The following is a 19759-nucleotide window of genomic DNA, read 5'->3' as shown; positions in this document are numbered from 1 at the left end:
TGAGGACAACTCTGGGAGCGACTCTGGTGAGGAGTCTGAGCCCCCTAAGTCAAATGCTTATTTACACCTAACAAACAAATTAAATAGAGAGGATAACTCAACTAACAACTTGAAAAAGTAAAGTACCAGGACTTGTAAATAATGCTACTGGTTTTCTAGATCAAATTCTGCATTTCCAGATTTCTTGAGTAACTGAAATGAAAGATGCTTGTTCCTCTAGCACTGAATTGATCTTCAAGTAGTTTCATCTTTATTTTTTTGTTCTTGAAATCTCTTCTAGATAATACTTCTCAGTCTTGAAGTAATCATCAACAACTTCCTTTGTACAACCACATTTCCTGTTGAGAAGCACATATCTCTCTTGCTTCTCCCTATGAGAATCAACTACTTAAAGTAGATCACCTTCATTTACCACCTCTCCCGTACAATAGGATCTGTAGATAAAAACCAATGGTACTCCCCTTTTGGAAAACAGCTTCTCCCCTTATGAAGAATAGTGATGAACCTAACCATTCTTCTGAACTCTAGGAAATCACCTTGTGTTTACCACCTCTCCCATATAATAGGATCCGTAATTACAAACAACAGTGTGGTGTAGTGTACATGTGCTTTACCTTTTTCCTCCTTCCTGCTATTTCTCCCCCTTAGTTGAGAAATCCTCCAAACTGTTACTTAAGATTTTATCTCCCCTTAGAGAAGGAATGTATGTTGTTGTCTGAAGGAGTTCTCATATTTTACTTGGTTGGAAAAGAAATAATAAGTCATAGTATGATCAACCATGTCCCTTTAAATTCTGTAGAAATGGCTTCACCATTGATCATCATGTTAACCAATATTCCCAACTCCTTATACCTCCCAATTGTAAGATCACCAATTATTACCAATTGTTAGCTCCCAACTGGTTAGGTCCCAAAGTATTCTAATATAATATGTAAATGTTAGGTCCCTAAGATTTAGGTTCCAATCATAAACAGATTCGAGACCCGAAGTATCAAGAACCATGTTTAGGGATGGGGAATGGGATATGGTGTTTCTCTTTCTTCCTCACTGTGAGTGTGTGATTCTGTTTTGTGTACCTCACAAGTGTTTCACTCTTCTCTCCACTCGTGTTTACACTCATTCTCACAAGTGTATTACTCCTCTCATAGCTCCAAAATCCCGCTGTACCTGCAAGGAAAATCACCTTAACCATCCTTAAGGAGGTCACATGTGGTGCAATGGGAGTTCACAAATCCCCATCATCGTTAGACTCGTTAGATGAATCTGAGTCATAATCTACAAGTTGCTAGTTTCCCTTTGAGGGTTCCAGATTTGAACTCTGGGAAAATAAACAATAATCCAAAGAATTTAGCATAAAGATCAAAGTTCCCTTCTAATGTCTGCGAAGACATTTCCTTGTGACTCATCAGGTGATATCTGAATTATTGTCAACAAGTTGCCGATCTGCACCTATGTCAGGTCCACTATTTGCAGATGCATCCATGGGATTTAAGCATGGGGAGGTAGACACTGACCACCGACATATGGCTATTGGATCAATATCCTCTCCTAACACCTGTATAGGCAATTGGTCCATTAAAGAACCTTGAACAATCGAATCTGACCTTAAAATGGTCGAAACTCTTGTTTCTGTCAACTCTTCCTTTGTGTGTGTAACCTACCCTTGTGCATCATGAGTTATTTATGTTTGAGGCAGTGACACTACATCAAATACCCTGGCTGATGCACCCTGTTTAGAGGATGAATTTAGTAACTGTTTTTGTTCCTTTTCAGCCATTACATTTTTTTGAGAAGATGTATGGGAGCTAGCAGTTGCCTCGGTTTAAATACTACTCATCTTTGTAGGAGACAGAGGTGCTGGGTTGACTTCAGAACCTTCCTTATGTGGTGCACTAAGGCACTTTCTCCCTCCCGCTCATTCATTCTTCATTTTAGTGGTAAGAGAGTGTTGGTTAGTTCTGTTGCTATGTTTGTCTTTACAGTCTGGGATAGAAGTTGTGGGTTTTCAACCTCATGACTATCAAGTAAAAGAAGGCCATTGGAGGCTGAACCTGTATCATAGAACATATGGAAATATAGAGATAAAATGCATTTAAGATCTATAATGAATGAAAATTATGCATTTAATCTTTTGAGAGAAATGGTGTACAATAGTGATTTCAAAAAGATTTTAATGAAATAAGCAATCACCAATGTAGAAAGAAGTTTGATTTTCTCCTAAAACTGTTTGAGAGCACAAGTCTGTTCTTATGCCTAAAAAGATAAATGATTTGATAAAGACACAGACTGATGACCTAGCAATATTAAGAAGAGAAAGAAAGATTTTAACTTTCAATATGAATGAGTTTTTAGAAAAGCATTGATCACTTAGAGTAAAGTCTAAGTAATTCTCATTCATGTCAAAAGTTCCATAATCTATCTTTATAAGATTATAATCAAAAAAATTATTTATTGATAAATAACCTTAATAAGACTGACTATGCTGCTTATTTCAAATTGTAGTGAATCGTTCAGATATATCAACTCATATAAATTCACTAGAACTTAAAATCTCACAATTATCTACAACAAAATATTAACAATATAACATTGTCTGGTACTTGTCAAGTACTTTAGATACCAATAATTATGTTGCATCCTAATTTAATATAAGTTAAATCAAAAAACTGATTTGACATGGAATTATCGAACATCATTATTCAAATACATAATAATAAGATGTCAATAAATTAAATACCAACTATCTATTAAATAGACATTAGCGTTCAATTTCATATATTATATAATTGTTAATTCCTAACAACTGTAAAATTTCAAACAATGTTGGTTTGATAAGTAAAGCAACATTTACCAACATTGTCTTGTTTGCAATCTTAGAAAAATATTCTAAGTTCCATATACTTTGATCCATTGAGTAATGCATCAATTATCAAAGTGTTTAGGAATTTGCAAGTAAGTATAAAAATTATTCTAAGTGGACAACATATGGTTACTTCCAATACAATATTATCGATATTGACCATAGTTGTACTTAAAAAAGATTTTTACACTTTTTATATTAGTATAAGTGACTGAGCATAATCATTGATTACTTAGATGAGTTCTAAGTAATGCCACAAATACTAATACTTCAAAATTAGTTTATAGTTAAACTCTTAACTAAATATCATTAACTGTTATAAGTCAAGAATTAGCATCCAACTAATCAGGCTACAATCATGATTCTGATTTCAGTGAATTCTTGAGATGCAAACATTGCTAAATTCACTAAAACCAAAATCTCACAATTAAATTATAACACATAAGTTACAATCATTATACTAGAAATCAATTGTTGACATATTTAGTTATAATCAATTATGCTACTTATTTATTCTAAGTTAGTTTGAATTATGGAGCAAATAAAATCATTGAATTGCTTCAATTTCCATAATCCAAACTACCCAAAATAAATATTAAATAAATAAATACTAAATATCTAAGAGTTAGATACTAGCACTTAAATATTTTTTATAATTATCCTTGAATAATCACCAATAGGATATATGACTTATATGCATGGCAATCACTCTCTGGATAATTAGTAATTTTAGAAATACTTTCTAAGCATATAAAATATTGAGAGTTTTATACACATAACTTAGAAAATACTTCAACTTTCAATATTAATGATTTTAGAAATAAGCATTGATTACTCAGAACAGAAATTCTAAATGATATCACTAATACTAAAAGTATCACAATTATTCGTAAAAGATACAAATAATTATGCTACATATTATTCTAATATAATTTAAATTATGAGACCGATATGGAATGGAATTTTCTACCGTCATAATTTAAATCAATTAAAATAATATTCAAACTTAATGTTATAATACTTAACTACCACAAATATTTATGACATTATAATCATGATAATCAAGATAGTAGCACTAAGTACGAGGTACTGGATTACTGATAAATTCACAAGTCCTTTAAATATTGAAGATTTAATACTTGTGAACTTATATTAAGAATTCCTAACAGATGGGATTCCCAACTAATATACAATGAATGATATCCCACACTTACAAACCAGTCTTGAAAGATTGATTTTAACAAGTGATTTAATAAGTATTTCTCCAAGTGACTCTTTGACCAAAAGACATGCTCTCGAAATAAATGATACCTGGTGTTAAGGTGCCTTGTTATAGAGTGTTTCATAGAGATGTTGGATTTGAGGTTGTTTCTTATCATAACAAGAAATCAATCATCTTCCACGAAGTTGACAGCTTCCTGAGATGCTTCTCCTGTCACTTAAGTTGACAGCTTCAGAGATGCTTCTCTTGTCTTTCTTACAACCTGTATAATTTATATCTATATATCCAAACATGTTAAGCACAATATCTTTAGGGTACTTTATGTTAGTGTTTGTGCCCTAGAGACCACACTATGATGTTTTAGTTTAATACATTAGGATTATTAATGTTTATGTTTTATCAATTATTCTCTTTATAATAATTAATTTTTAATTTACTGCGATATAAATGTTAGATTAATAAATGTCCTTGGAATATGATATGCAATTCTATATTTTTAAGTACGTGACTTAGAAATGAGATTATGAGAATAGTACAATATTCCTAAAGGTCCCTAGTCGAGTATTATTATTAAGGGACAATAATAATGCATTAAGACTGGTGTGTTTGTTGACCGATGATCACATCTCATTGATCATAGGTATAGTGATACTAAAGTCAAAAACACAGGAAGATGTTTATGTGCATGGTGCTGGACAGACCCAATGTGAGATTCTACATGCCTGTTGTGTCATAAGTAATTCTCACAGTGATAATGATATAATGGTCCTTAGACCTGAAGTCATGATATTTCTATACGAGAATTAATATACATTGATTCCATTAAAAGTTATCCTTGACCGGGTAATGATAAAAGTGGACATTGGGTATATTATGAATCGTATGAGAAATATGAATGATCTAGATGGGATTTAACCCTCCTATTTTAGGAGTGATATTATTGGCCTCTTGTGTGAGCTAGACTATGAAATGTGTGGCTACGCTCAAATGTTGATTTGATATGATAGTCTACTCATTGATCAAGGAAACTTGGATTAAACTATGATGAGGATGACACATTGCATGCCTCTAGTTTAATCTATAATATTTAGTTAAAGGGATTATATTACATTGTACATTATTCACAAAAGGTTTAATCGATCACCGATTCAGTTATTATTACTTGGGTAACAATAATGTATTACTAGATACCGCTCATTGTTTAAGATTTTAATTAAACGATTTTAAATTAGATTTAAAATCATTGCCAACGTAATAATAACCTATAGGGTCACACACTAAGAATGCTTGAAGGATTATTTAATTTAAATTAGATTTAAATTATATTAAAGTAATTCGAATTATTTATAATATTAAATAAGTATGACTTAATTAATTAGATAAATATTGATATTCGAATTTACTAATATTAATTATGAAATTTTTGTGTTAAATAATTAAGTGAGACTTAATTATAATACAAATAGGAATTTCAAATTAATAATAACTCCTAATTAGTTAAGAGTTATAATTCGTTTTTCTGCTCTCTATATAATATCTCTTGTGTGGCTGATTTTGCAAGCAAGAATTTTACTAAAACCCTAGCCACCAAGGAAGAAGATGGAGAGACCAAGAAGAAATGAGTTTGTGCTAGTACACATTCAATCCTTGAGTTCAAGCATTCGTGTGGATACCGATAGAGCGTAGATCGCAAGAGCGGGATGCGTGGTGATTGAACAAGCTTTGGATCTCCATTAGTCAACCAATTGGTAAAGCTTCTTAAGGTAAACAATCTAATCTACGAATTAAATATATGTTTTTCACATGGATCCTGCGGTGGGTTTCGAAAATTCTGTGTTTTTACGTTTTAAATTACTGTTTCCGTTGCGTTTATGTGCTCGAAACCCAACAATGACATCAGAGCTACTTGCGAAAAGTGTTTAATTCATTTACGTGTTTAATGGTTTTATGATGAAAACATGTATACAATATTCCATGACTGTTATGTATGTGATTTTGTATGTTTTACATGTTGTTATAATTATATATGCGTATGTATATATATGTTTTGAATATATGATATTCATGAGAGTTGTATAATCATATGATGATTATATAATCTGTATATATATTGATATATACATGTTTTGTGTTTGTTCTTATTATAAGAATCGTATTTGATACGATTCTTAATCGGATGCAGCGGATTTGCTGAAATCTGTGTCTGGTGTCCGATTTTGGCGAACGAATACACTCGTTCATATGGAATCAAGCGTCTGAACGTAACTGATAGCTAAAGCTATTATCGACTGATCAGTAAGGCGCTTGACGTCGTTTAGGCCCTGTAATCTGCGATTTAATATTATCAGATTTAATTTTGAATTTTCTGATTTTTTTTAATATTTGGTTTTTATGATTAGATCATGATGGGTATGATATATTAAGATCAGATTATGTGTTTTAACATGTTATTTTGTGTTAATTGAGCATGGTAGATGGCTATGGCTTATGACCTTAGGTTAATGGTTTTGGTTTTTCAAATACGGATTGCATGTCATTTAATCTTGTAATTATTAAATCTCGAATGTAACTCGAGTTCTTCTTGTAAGTTCATTAGATTAGTTTTCATATTTCATTCTTGTAATGTACATAAAGACATGAAGATTTGAAGATCAAGGGTAATCCCACACGGAGGCCATCCAATGAAGCAATACAAGAAAGAAGACATGTAATAGTTAGCCTGTATTTATTTTCCATCTTCGATTGACCTAGATCTTTGTCATTAGCTTGATAAAGATCACATAGAATGAAGCCATAACCAACCACGTTTATTTATTGCACTTTACATATATATGCGCATATGATGAATGTATGTGTAGAGTAGTTTATAAAGATGCATGCTTAATTAGATTAAGGATGTATGTACTAGATACGACACCCATGCCAGCACTACTAAAAAAATACCCTTAAACATCGGTTATAAATCGATGTCTTTTTTTTTCAAACCGATGTCTTCGCATGTGTAGAGAAAGGTAGGGGTCTTTAACATCGGTTTTTAGCCGATGTTAAAGATGTACATAGACATCGGTTTTCTTAGCAAACTGATGTATAATTAGCCCTTTTTCTAATAACATGTTAAAACTAGATTATGAAAAATGGTATTTAGGAGGTTAAAAGGCACTATAAACATATAACAGGGAAGAATTTTTTAACTAATACAGATCAGATTCTTAAAAAAACTGATGTCTTACTCTGTATTTTATATCGGTTTATTTACTCAACCGACGTTAAACATAACTTATAACATCAGTTTTACTTGAGGAAGTGATGTGAAATTTCTTCTTTAACATTGGTTGCGTAAGTTAAACTGATGTACATTATTCTGGAAGACATCAATTTTCTTTTGATTTACTTTTATATACTTGCACAAAGCGATATGTTTTAACATTTTAGACATCATTTTCATTCCTATAATTTGATTTGTTTTATTAGTTTAGACATCATTTTTAGTTTGAGCAGGTGATGTGTTTTTAGTTGCTTCACATCAGTTTTATAACAACCACCGATGTTTGAGTTCTTTTTTAAAATAAATTAGCCTGTGCTTTTGTGCATAAACCCAAGAAAAAGCAAAAAAAATATACTAAATCAACTTCCAACAAACAACCAGAAATATATTAAATTAACTTCTGTATCTACAACCAAAATCCAACGACATTCTCCGACAATCAACATTTAACCATTCCGACATCCAACAAATAACCAACATTCATATATCTACAAGTAAACATCACCTGTGTATTAATCACAAAAGCTACTTGTGTATTAATCAGCATGTTTACCATGTACAAATTCCAGTCAGAAGCTAACTTGTTTAATATCGCACCAACAAAAGCATCACCTGCACCAGTTGTGTCCACACCTTTACTTTTAAACCAGAAACTCTACCCTTGAATTCCTGAACAAAATGTTTACAGTAAGATATATATAATCATGCACGCTAGTAGGCTAATTTAGAAATATGTAACTACTCTGTTACCGGTAAGAATACCTTTGTATAGTATCTGCAACCCTCATATCCTTCTGTTACTAATAGAAGATTTAGGTTAGAGTGGTATAAATTTCTTAAAACCACGTTATCATCATAAGGATCATCGCCTCTAATTAAGAAAGAAACTTCATCCTTGCTTACCTATCATTTCATAAGAGTCTTGTTTAGTGCCAACACAACAATGACCTATTACTGTATAGTAACATAATGTTGCATCATGTCATAACTTCTGTAGACAGCTTATTATAATTACAAGTGTAACTGTTCACTCTCTAGAAAATATAAGCAGTCAACTAAGCGACATTGCTTACAACAGGAACATGATTTTATTTTATCAACTACTGCAATAAAGATACCACTTATGCATAGATTTTCTATACAATTTCTGCTATATGCTTGCCTGATGACAATTGGTATTCAAATAAATGCAAGAAAATTTTAAACTATTTCTAACAATTAAATGGGGTACAGAAAGTCATGGTAGTCGAATACTGATATTTTTTCCACAATATAAAATATAAAACAAGGAAAAGTAGCAAGCATCTCCACCTACAACTTCTAGTCTACTCGTGCCTAGATGGCAATGGTACACACAAAAATGTAATAAAATTATAAACTATTTCTAACACTTCAATGGGGTACCAAAAGTCACGTTGGTGGGAAACTGACATAATTTGCCATGATATAACAAATTTAAAACAAGGAAATGTAGCAAGAATCCCCACCATTATCCCCCCCCCCCCCAACTCACCAAAAAACATTAGCAAATAACAAAAGAGATAAGTTGATCCAAGATGTTGAACCATGTTTTTTTAAATTTTTTGCAAGACTGTAGACTGTGATAGTAAAAGGAATACATCTATTTAGAAAAAAAACAAAAAAAAACATCTTATATGCCCATCCAGCATCCGGGTGTGCAACTTACAGCTTTAACATCATTGACCTCTTTTGTGGCTTTTTGCAAATTCTGCCGATGCTTTTGAAGAAGTAAAGGATTAAAAGCTTTTGGAAGATACAAATTCCATTTCATTTGAGTGGGGTGTGATGCTTGTGCAATTCCATCTCCTGATAAGTCTTTCACACATTTGTCATTGGGATAAAATACATCCGGACATGTGCCTCTGAATAAAAGACTATAAGTTGCTCGAGCATTTATCTAATTTTTGATGTCTAAAAAATTAATTAAAGGTGAAAAACAATGACAGTGACTTGTTTAGATAATATGCAATTCAAGTGTATCACACCTATAAGAAATTAAAATAACTAAAAAATAGGAAAACCTTCTCGGTTATCGTTAGCATCACTTCTGCCTCAGCCTTCAATATAGACTTATTGCAATTCATCATTTAATGGCACAACAGAGAGAGGCTCCATGATGCTTTCTGCACCTGAACCACTACACCCACATATCACTCCTTATAAAATATTTCGCTCAGAGTAAGGATTCATCATAAAATATCAATGCTTTGGCCATTTATCCATATTTGACCTTTACTCATGGTGTTCATATACAGAGCTAATGGATGATTTCCAACTTGAGCATTGAAAGTAGGAGTATTACATTGGTTAACTAGGAGTATTACTTTTGTATGATATAAATCTCAAACTATTTGTTATAGTGGCACATCTTTTTTGATATACATGTTGATGTATTTGCTTCTGTTACATTATTTAAACTAATCCACTAGCCATCATTGCCTTGACATTCTTGCCATAAGGAAATGAACCCAAGTTATGTTATGTAACGGACTGAACATTTGCTGAATTACACAAGTTATGGCTACTAATCACAATAAGAAGCAGTTTATCAGTAAGAACTACTACTAATGTTGCAAGGAAAGGAGTATAAATTACTAAATCTGGAAAACCCCTCGTCATATACTTAACTGCTGTAAAAAAACAAACAGATAAATATTGTTGCAATCTTCCATATCATGAATCTCGAAGTAAAATATTAACCTGGATTTTGTGAGAGCATTAGGTTCAATAGAAGCTTCTTCCTTATTTCTTGGGCGTTATTTACTTCACAAAGGAAATATGCGTGTTCCTTTACTCCCTTTATACCTAAAGTTAAGGGTTCAGATCCTGCATCAATAACAAGCTTGTGGTATAAAACTTTGAAGCGGTAAAGCTTATCTGGGAGTCCAACATCAGCAGCTGTTTCACAAAGCACCTGGTTGGGAGAAATAACTAGCCATCAATAAAATACAGAAACAGAAATCTTAAAGTATTAATCTACTGTAGTGTAGCTAGTAGCATATAATTATGAAGTTCCTGTAAAATATTTTTGGTTAACGAAGTGTAGTTATAGCTACTCACTTCATGTTTGTCCGTGTCTACATCTGTGCATATTGCCAGATAGAAGTAGGATTTAGGATTCTTGGCCAGCGCAGATTGTATTCGAGTAACTGGCTCAGTTACAGACCAGAATTCTAAGGTTTCAACACAAGTTGATGCAAGCAGAGGAGTAAAAACCATATGGTTCCTAGGAGATATGCAAACAACATCATAAATTTTGGTATCGATCCCTTTTAGAAATCTACATCCTGCCCATCCAGTTCCAAGGACAACTACTCTAGGCTTTTCACCTGCCTTTGTTGCTTCTAAATTAGGATAGTTTTGGTAATCTTATTCTGAATCAGATTCCTCCACAAAACTCCTTTCTTGAGCAAACTGGTAATGAGAGGTCACTCTTATTCCTCTGCTCCTAAAAGTAGTTTTATCAACCTTCTTGATGCTTGTAAGGTATGACAAATTGTGGCCCGGTATAACATTTCCAACAGATTTCCCCGAATAACTACAAGTTGATAATCCCTCATAGGTGGTATCATTGTGACTTGCATAACTTCCAACAGAACCAGACCATCTCAAACCATTCCTTGCGATTCTTTCCAATGCCATATCTTTCATGTTAGCTCGTAGCAAAAGATCTGCAATTTAGTGCTAGTTTAGCTGTTTAGATTTTCTTGAAGTGGAACTAAAAAAGAAAATACTTAATACGTTACGTAATTTTAAATGAATGCAAAACACTTTATTGCAGCACAGTTTAATATAAGAAAACAAGTCCATAAGTTTCTCCATTAGAATGTGAGCTAAGGATAAGAGTTTAAAACATATAGAGCTACAATCCAAAACAGTCACAACAAACTCAAGCAAGGCAAGACAACAGTTGTTTTTAGGACCAAAGTAAAACAAGACAAACTTGGCTATGCTCATCAACTGATGGCAACACCAAGAGCAATATCTTAACCTGACAGGAAACACATAAATAATTATAACAACTATGTTACCAATTAGGCAAATCATAACTAAAGAAACTAATACATTAAAAAAATATCGGGTATGAGAGGAAAATATTTGGTGTGTGCTCCTAGCATTATAAACCAATTATATTAGTGAAATCATACAACTGTTAAGCGCGTTTTGGATTGTTGATGAGAATGAGAATCGGGGAATGAGAATGAGTATCGGACTTTTTAATAATTACAGAGCAATACCAAGAAACAATAAATTAAAAAAACTAAATAAATATTCAGGATTAGCAAATGCATAACACACGTACAAAAATATAAAAATATACTCCACATCTTTGGCTTATATGCTCTGTTGGGGGAGAAGTAATCACAGTAAAAAACATTGCAAGCATTAATCTATAAATGAGAAGCAAAATAAGGTTAAATATTAAAAAACACTTTAATACGCTACACTAGACATTATTAAATGCAAATCCCGAAAAGGGAGAACATAACACCAACATCACGAAACACTTACAATAGGATCATGGGCATCATCTTGCTTACACAGTGCCCAGACCCATGGAACTCCAGTGCCCAGACCCAAAGCCATCTCAGTTTCCCATTTCGTATAAGCTTTACCAGGAGCACCAAATTCATTCTCCTGGGTCCATTTCATTCTTAATAATATTAACAAAGCTCCAGAGACCGACTTGTAAACAAACTCGATTAAAATCAAAACATAAAATTTGAAAATAAATTTAAAAGAAACATATTTTTCTCACACTAATCGAGAAGTCCACACTTCTTTCAAGGCTCTTCAGCACCAATCGAGCTTGATTTATAAATTAATCGAGTTTAATTCATATAAATAGGTTTGTACAAAGTAGGGGTTTTTAGGTTAGAGAGAGTGAGTGAGAAGAGAGACAGTGAGAGATGAGAGAGAATAGAGAAGAGAGACGAGAGAAAAGACAGTGAGAGAGAAGAGAGAATGAGAGAGAGAGAGGAGAGAATGAGAGAGAGGAGAGAATGAGAGAGAGAGGGGGGAACGGTTTTGGTTAAGGGGAAAACTTTGAATAAAACTTTTGGTTAAGGGGGGAATTTTTTGGTGTATTAATGGGGGAAAGAAAGAAGCGGGCCATTTTTATTTTTTTTAAAAATTATTATAGACATCGGTTGGTTAACATACTGATGTCTTACAACACCTTTAACATCAGTTTTAAAGCGACTGATGTTAAAACTGCTTTTAACATCGGTGACATTTCTAACCGATATTAAAGGGGTGATGTCGTAGGCACTATTTCTAGTAGTGCATGCTTGCTAAACAAGATAAAATCTTTAATTATTCAAGATTTTAAAATGAACAAACGATTATGAGATTCTCGTGTTTATGAAACACAGAATACAATACAAATTTTCTTTGTTTCTGACATGGGGCGATTTTGTCAAAAGCGAGTTCATTGAACTTGTAAGGTTGTGGGTTTTAAGCGAGACCGTAGTGACTCCTTCACCACCTGGAAATCAAACCATTGACGAATATTGATTTGAAGTATTTTATTCAAGGAAAAATTGGGAATCTCTTTATGATGGGATCATGATCGTTTAAAATTAACAAAACCCTAAAGTTAATATTAAGTTGATGAGATGCCTTCCAATGAGTCCAATTCGTTAACCCCTAGATCGACCAGGAGTGGGTTCGCCAAAGCGAAGTACTTCCATCTATCGTGGGAGATGTGTTGAAGTATATTGATACTTTTTGACTATTGGGTTTGACTTAACTAAGTTACCACAATAGGATTGTGAACTTAGAGGCATTAAGTTTAGCGAGATTTATTAGATAAATGTGAACAAATGTTGTTCAACCAAGCTATCCAAGAGTTATATAGTTGATATAATTGACAAATGTTGCCTACCTAAATAATCATATTTTAGGAGAAAAGCCAAAGCTGACCTAACGCATGGTGAAATATGGATCTTGACTCACTAGAAATGTAATATCCGGGATATATCGTGTAATTATTTTTGCTAATAAATAATTATTATATATGTTCAGTATCTATTCTGTGAATTAATTGTTAAGTGTTATCTGTGTTTGGATATTAAAAAATAATATTAATTGAGTATTTTAATTTTTATATGTCCAAAATAAAATATAGATAATTATCATATCTTCCTAATTATTTTTATGTTGATTTATGAATTTATAAGAATCATATGAAATTTATAAAATCTTTTTTCGGGTATTTAAAATCTATTTTGCCTTTTTCGATCCGGCGTACGGTTTGTCCTGTGCGGGTCCCGACGCAACATTTTCGATACAGTATTCATTTCAGTAAATCAATAAAACTCGTATTTTCGATAAACTAGAGCTTTTTAATAAACTATCACAATTATCTCCTCGTAATACGTGTAACCAGGCGCTGAGACCAAGACCGCAGTACAAATTGTACTGATTTGGATAATTATCCCGAAAACCGATACCGTTTGGATCAGTTTTTATAAATAAACGTATCATTTTATATCCGGAATGATCCAACGGGATACTATTTTCCCGTAAATATAAATAGCCTTTTCCCGTATTTTATTTCGTATCAAAATCATTTGCAGACAGTTAATTATATAATTTTCCAGAGAAAAACCTTATATTCATATAATCTTCCAAAAATCAAACAGCAAAACGAAGGTGTTATTGATCTCTGTTTTCGAAGCTCGAGTACTCAATCCAAAGGTCTTGAGGTGTTCTATCAGATTCTGTGTTCCAAATCACTGCAGAAATCAAGGTTTATTTTCCAGAAAATTTATTTATGTTCGAATTATTTTTATTAAAAATATGAATTTTTGTTCGGATGATTGTTTGTATGATTTGATGATTGCATGTTGTAGAGCTTGTTTTCCTGATGATTTTTATATGACATACGTCTGATTTGGAGTTCAATAATATGCTCAAAAGTGGGTTTAATTTTCGAATTTTGAAATTAGGGTTTATAACCCGTATGAATGTTCTTAATTGAAATTTGGGGGTTTCTTATATCGGGATAGATAAATGTTGTGGTATAGTGGGTTGTGTTCTCTGTGAAATTTGCAATCTAGTCGTACAAGTTTCACAAATCAACGAGGTCTGTAGAGAAGGGAGTTGTCATTTGAAGTTTACGTCGAGTTCGCCGGAAATCGGCGAACTTCTCGGCCAAATTCCGGCCAACTCAGGGACTGTTAGGTCGATTTGATAGCATGGTTATGTTCCTGGTGATTTGTAGATGTGATCTGGTGGTGGTGGTGGCCTGAGCACCCCGGAATCGTCTTCTCCGGCGAGACAGGACATTTTCCGGCGACCCCCCTGTAAAATTACAGTTTGGTACCTGGACTTTTGGGGACGATGCAGTTTGGTCCCTGAAGTTTCCAGAGTTTGCAAATTTAGGATTCTTGTTTTAAAAATATTCGAAAATCAAATTTCCTATTTATTTTTATTATGAAAATTCATTTTTAATTTCTGAAAATTTTAAAAAAAATTATTATTTTAATTCCAAAAATTATTTTTAATTCAAAAATAAATCTGAATTAATTAGTTAATTAATTTCAGTTAATTTTTAATTAATTAATTGGTCAATTAATTCGGAAATTAATTGATTAATTGACTTAATTAATTATTAATTGATTTTAATTAATTATTTAATTAGATTTAATTATTTAAAAATGATTTAAAAATTCTAAAAAATAGTTTCGAGCTTTAAAATATTATTTAAAATTGTTTTCAAGGCTCGATAATTATTAGAAAATTGTTTCGAAACCAGAATTGGCCAATCGAACCCTGTTTGTTTCTCCAAAATTGATCTAACGACCCGTTTTAATTCTGAAAAATATTTTAAAAATCATTTTAAGTACCCGAAAGCTTGTTTATGACCCGAAACTTCTTTATAAATGATATATCATTGATCGTGTGATGTGTTATGTGTTATATGTGGCTTGCTGGTTGACTATCGGTCTGTGTACTCAATGTTTAATTGTTTATTGCGTAACTTTCAATCCGTTAACCGGATTTGGGTGAAACGAAGGGTAGATAGAAGTATGTGTTGAATGGAATCGTATGAGTTGAATATTGATAGATGCTTATGATATGTGAGCAGAAGAGGCAAGACGTAGGAAAGGGAAACAGGTAGTTGAGGAGTAAGACGGTTGTTATTGGAAGCGAGTGCAGTGTAGTAAGCTAATACGAGGTAAGTGTTCTGAACTTTCTCGAGATATTATAGTGATTGATAGTCCTATTTTATATTGCAAGTGGTTTGAAGCACTGAACCCTAACCATGATTCCAGTTATTGATCTTGAGCCGTAAACCTGATTCTTTCTAGACCATTGATTGTTGTATACCCAAATACGAACCACAAATATGTGATACTACTCCACAAATACATACAAAATAAATATCAAACACTGAATCGAATTACCTGCATACTCAAACCATAGTATCTTAGGCTTTGAAAGACCAAATCCTTGAAACCCTGAAACATTGATTCCTTTATTATCCAATTATTTCATTACCTAGCATCCAAGCTTTGAAAATGCCATATTAATCCTTATGAAGTTTGAACCCTTTCATTACTGAACGTTCAATGTTGTTAATGTTTTTGTTCATTGCTTTACATTGTTATTCTGCTATTATGTTAGAATTGGATTGTTTTTATAAAATTATGGATCAGATTCGTGGTCAGACCATATAATGGTCAAGTTAGGCCAATGTGTGCCTTGGATCCAGTAGTTAGAGTAGTGATTTGTGTTTTGCTCGGGGTTAGTGCGTGACTGATCAACAGCCTAACCTTGTTTTTAAAATGAAAATATAATATCCAATTCTAAATCATAATCCGTTGTTCACTTAATATCATAACCATATTTACCCGATGATCATTATTCTCAGTTTTATCATTGTGACTTGCTGAGCTAGTTAGCTCATTTGTGCGATATTGTTTATGTTCTTTTCCAGTTAAGAAGGAACCAGTTGGTAACGAGGATCCCCAATCCAGTGCGAGAGCTAGGGGTTTAGGTTGATCAAGATGAGCTAGTAGGCTTCTTTTGGGATAATTTTAGATTGTAAAAGTTTGTAATAATGTTTAATACTCAGCTCTGAATTTGAATAGTTGGGATTTGAACGGTTTGTAATATAAGTAGATGTGTTTGGCTTTTGTTCATACTTTAACCTGTTGCGGTCCATGGTAGTTGGTAAGTAAGGTCACTGCATATTATTATTATCTTTATTATTGTTATAAGCAGGTTATAAATAAAGTGTGTGTGTGGACCCCAAACTTTTGACCCGGGTTTGAAGGGTGCGACAGGTTTGGTATCAGAGCTACAGGTTATTAGTCACTGACACAAGCCTAGGATTGACGGGAATTGGTAGAGGGTTAGGATTAGAAGTAAGGAATAGAAAGATAGAACGTCGAAAGGTTGAGTGTTTCGGTACAACAGGTATTAGTATGATTCGCATCGTGGTTCGAGATTCTTATATTATGATATGATTTCAGATAGCAACGATGGACGACGCTTTTATCCCCGTATTAGCTGATCAATCAGAGCCTTCAGTTGGAGCACCATCATCAGATCCACGTCCTGTTATTCCACCAGCATTGGCTATTCTACCTCCACCTGTGTTGCAGCCCGTACCATTGCAGGCTATTCCACCTCCAGGCATGAGACCACCTATCAGAGGACCCCCACCAGCTGATTCAGGCTTTACTGGTCATTCAGTTACAGGAGTACCTTTCCAGTTCTCTTCTTATCCTGTTCCATATCATCAGTTTGAGGCTTGCCTTATGGAGCAGCGATTCCTTCAGGGTCAGATTCAGGAGTTACTACATATCATACGTACCAGAGAAGTTGGGAGTGGTGAGAGGCAACTTAGAGAGAGGCTTCAAGTATTTCGTAGAGCAGCTGCTGTGAGGATTGCTGAGGTTACACATGAGGACATCACCCCTGATTTCTTAGTAGAGTGGGCTAAGTGGTATCTAGAGGAGCTTGAGGAGATTGGAGGTCCAGACTTGCCATGAGTCAGAGATCCAGAGATGGAGATACTGAGCAGTGTTATTATGGTTGTGTAGTATGTACAGTTGTGTGTAGTGTGTATCAGTAGACTTTTGAGTTATATTTATAGACTAGCTATGCTGACTAGTGAGTAGGTTGTTGTACCCTTTTGCTTTTACTTCCGAAGCGTCTTTACGCTTGTACTACCTAAAATTTTTGATCTATATATCAGTACCTTTTCTTTTCCAGCACTGTCATTTATTTTACTGCACTTGTTTTACTTTATCTTATTTATTGTACCAGTTATACCCCTGTGATACCATGTACCCTGTTTTTCATAACTGTTTATATTCTGTAAAGAAGCATGCAATTTACTTAGTTACAACTGTTTTCAAAAAGAGATATTTCTGTTTTACAAAACTTTTCTTTTCTGCAAAGAATTTGGTTTAAAAGCTAAATAAGTTGTTTGATTCTTTATAGAAAAATGGCTCCCAGTAGAAATACCCGCACCAACACCCAGAATGAAGAAACCAACAACAACAACAATAACAACCAAGATGATACAAACCAGAATACAAACCTAGGTACCATAGACCCAACAATAGCCCAGATTCTTCAAATCTTGGCCCAACAAACAGTTCACCTGGCACAACAACAACAAAGGCAGACCAATCCCCAGGTAACTTTCAAAACTTTTCAGACAGTAAACCCACCAGAATTCAAGAGTTCCTTAGAGCCGATTGAAGCAAATGTTTGGTTAAAGGAAATAGAGAAGGCATTTGCCTTAGTAAAAGTGAAAGAGGAGCAGAAAGTTGAGTTTGCAAGTTACTATCTGAAGAATGAGGCCACCTATTGGTGGGAGATGGTGAAGACATTGGAAAGTACAGATGTTATTACTTGGGAAAGGTTTAAGGAATTGTTTTTAGAGAAGGCTTTTCCTCAGTTTATTCAAGATCAGATGGAGTTGAAATTTTTAGAATTAAAGCAAGGGAATATGTCGGTGGCAGATTATGAAAGTAAGTTTAAAGAATTGTCAAGGTATGTGCCGACGTATGTGGATACTGAAAGGAAGAAGGATAAGAGATTCCAGCAAGGTTTGAAACCATGGATCAGAGGAAAGGTAGCCATTTTTGAATTGGATACCTATGCAGGAGTGGTACAGAAGGCTATGATCGCAGAGACAAAGAGTGAGATGTCACAGAAGGAGAAGGAAAGCAAGAAAAGGAAATTTGAAGGGCATGAAGGTCGGTCACAACCAGGGAAGTTTCCAAATTTTAAGAAGGGCAAGTTTCAGCCAGGGAGAAATTTTAACTTCAAGAGACAAAATGCAGGTGACGGAGGCCAGGGCAACCGTCCAGTTAATGCGAATCAGCCAAATCAGTTGAGATTAACTTTTCCAGAGTGTCAGGTATGTGGGAAGAAGCATGGAGGAGTATGTAATAAGTTGAATGTAGTTTGTTTCAAATGCAATCAGAAAGGACACTATTCAAGAGAGTGCCGAAATCAGCCAGCAAGAGAGCCAACAAGTAAGGATCAACCTATTCGGAATCCAGTAGTGAAGGTTCCAGCCATTGGATTTACGTGCTTTAAATATGGAAAGCCAGGACATATAGCCAGAGATTGCAAGACACTAGCCCTAGTCAGTAATGCATTGAGGATTATGGGATCTACCCCAGCAGTGAGTGAGACTCCAAGGGCTAGAGTGTTCGACATGTCTATGAAGGATGCCATCCAGGATACTGATGTCGTGGCAGGTACGCTTAATGTGAATTCTTTATGTGCCAAAGTGCTAATAGATTCAGGAGCAACTCGATCGTTTTTTTCACAAGATTTCGTAATTTATAGCGATGCTTCTCACAAAGGACTAGGATGTGTTCTAATGCAGCACGATAAGGTGATTGCGTATGCGTCAAGGAAATTGAAACCACACGAACAGAAGTATCCTACTCATGATTTGGAGCTAGTAGCCATAGTTTTTGCTTTGAAGATTTGGAGACATTATCTGTATGGAGAGAAGTATGAGATTTATACGGATCACAAAAGTTTGAAGTACATATTCACCCAGAAGGAACTTAATATGAGACAAAGGAGATGGTTAGAATTGATCAAAGATTATGATTGCTCGATTAATTATCATCCCGGTAAAGCGAACATTGTAGCAGGCGCGTTAAGTCGGAAGGAAAAGTTAAATGTGCTATCAGTACCCGAAGAGATATATAGAGAATTTCAGAAACTGGAATTGGAGATTAGGGTTTGCAAGCCTGATGAAGCAAAAATGTATAATATGACTTTCCAGCCGGAGTTGTTGGAGAAAATAAAGAAGTGTCAGGAAAATGTAATGGATCAAGATATAAATCGTTTGGTAGGTGAAGAATTGTGCACGCAAAAGGACGATCAAGGTATTCTTAGG

The 19759-nt window shown here is 33.9% G+C and overlaps 1 protein-coding gene across 2 annotated transcripts; it reads right to left on the bottom strand.

Moving 5' to 3' along the window:
* Positions 1-7717: 7717 nt before the first annotated feature.
* On the bottom strand, positions 7718-12393 carry LOC141677058 (internal alternative NAD(P)H-ubiquinone oxidoreductase A1, mitochondrial-like). Of its 2 annotated transcripts, XM_074482789.1 has the most exons (7): positions 12128-12393; positions 11881-12006; positions 10429-11039; positions 10069-10282; positions 9035-9174; positions 8110-8250; positions 7718-8016 (listed from the first exon to the last, which is right to left on the bottom strand). In XM_074482789.1, the coding sequence occupies exons 3-7, from the start codon at positions 10585-10587 to the stop codon at positions 7933-7935; spliced, it is 738 nt and encodes a 245-aa protein (XP_074338890.1). In that variant the 5' UTR covers positions 10588-11039; positions 11881-12006; positions 12128-12393; the 3' UTR covers positions 7718-7932. The 2 variants fall into 2 exon arrangements, 1 of the variants encoding a protein (XP_074338890.1); XR_012557314.1 differs by lacking the exon at positions 9035-9174 and having other exon boundaries at positions 11881-12393.
* Between the last annotated feature and the right edge of the window lie 7366 nt (positions 12394-19759).

This window comes from Apium graveolens, chromosome 8 (assembly GCF_009905375.1).
Source record: "Apium graveolens cultivar Ventura chromosome 8, ASM990537v1, whole genome shotgun sequence".
NCBI lineage: Eukaryota > Viridiplantae > Streptophyta > Magnoliopsida > Apiales > Apiaceae > Apium > Apium graveolens.
The sequence above is the reverse complement of the archived record's forward strand: the minus strand, read 5'-3'. Positions and strand labels throughout refer to the sequence as shown.

What these genes read in the sequence shown, in the direction of transcription:
- LOC141677058 (XM_074482789.1), bottom strand. Translation starts at nt 10,587, where the DNA reads ATGGTTTTTACTCCTCTGCTTGCATCAACTTGTGTTGAAACCTTAGAA. An exon ending in AATGCTCTCACAAAATCCAG is followed by an intron (nt 9,175 to 10,068) that starts GTTAATATTTTA and finishes AAGACTTATCAG; the next exon opens with GAGATGGAATTGCACAAGCA. An exon ending in AGGTCAATGATGTTAAAGCT is followed by an intron (nt 8,251 to 9,034) that starts GTAAGTTGCACA and finishes ATGAAATGATAG; the next exon opens with GTAAGCAAGGATGAAGTTTC.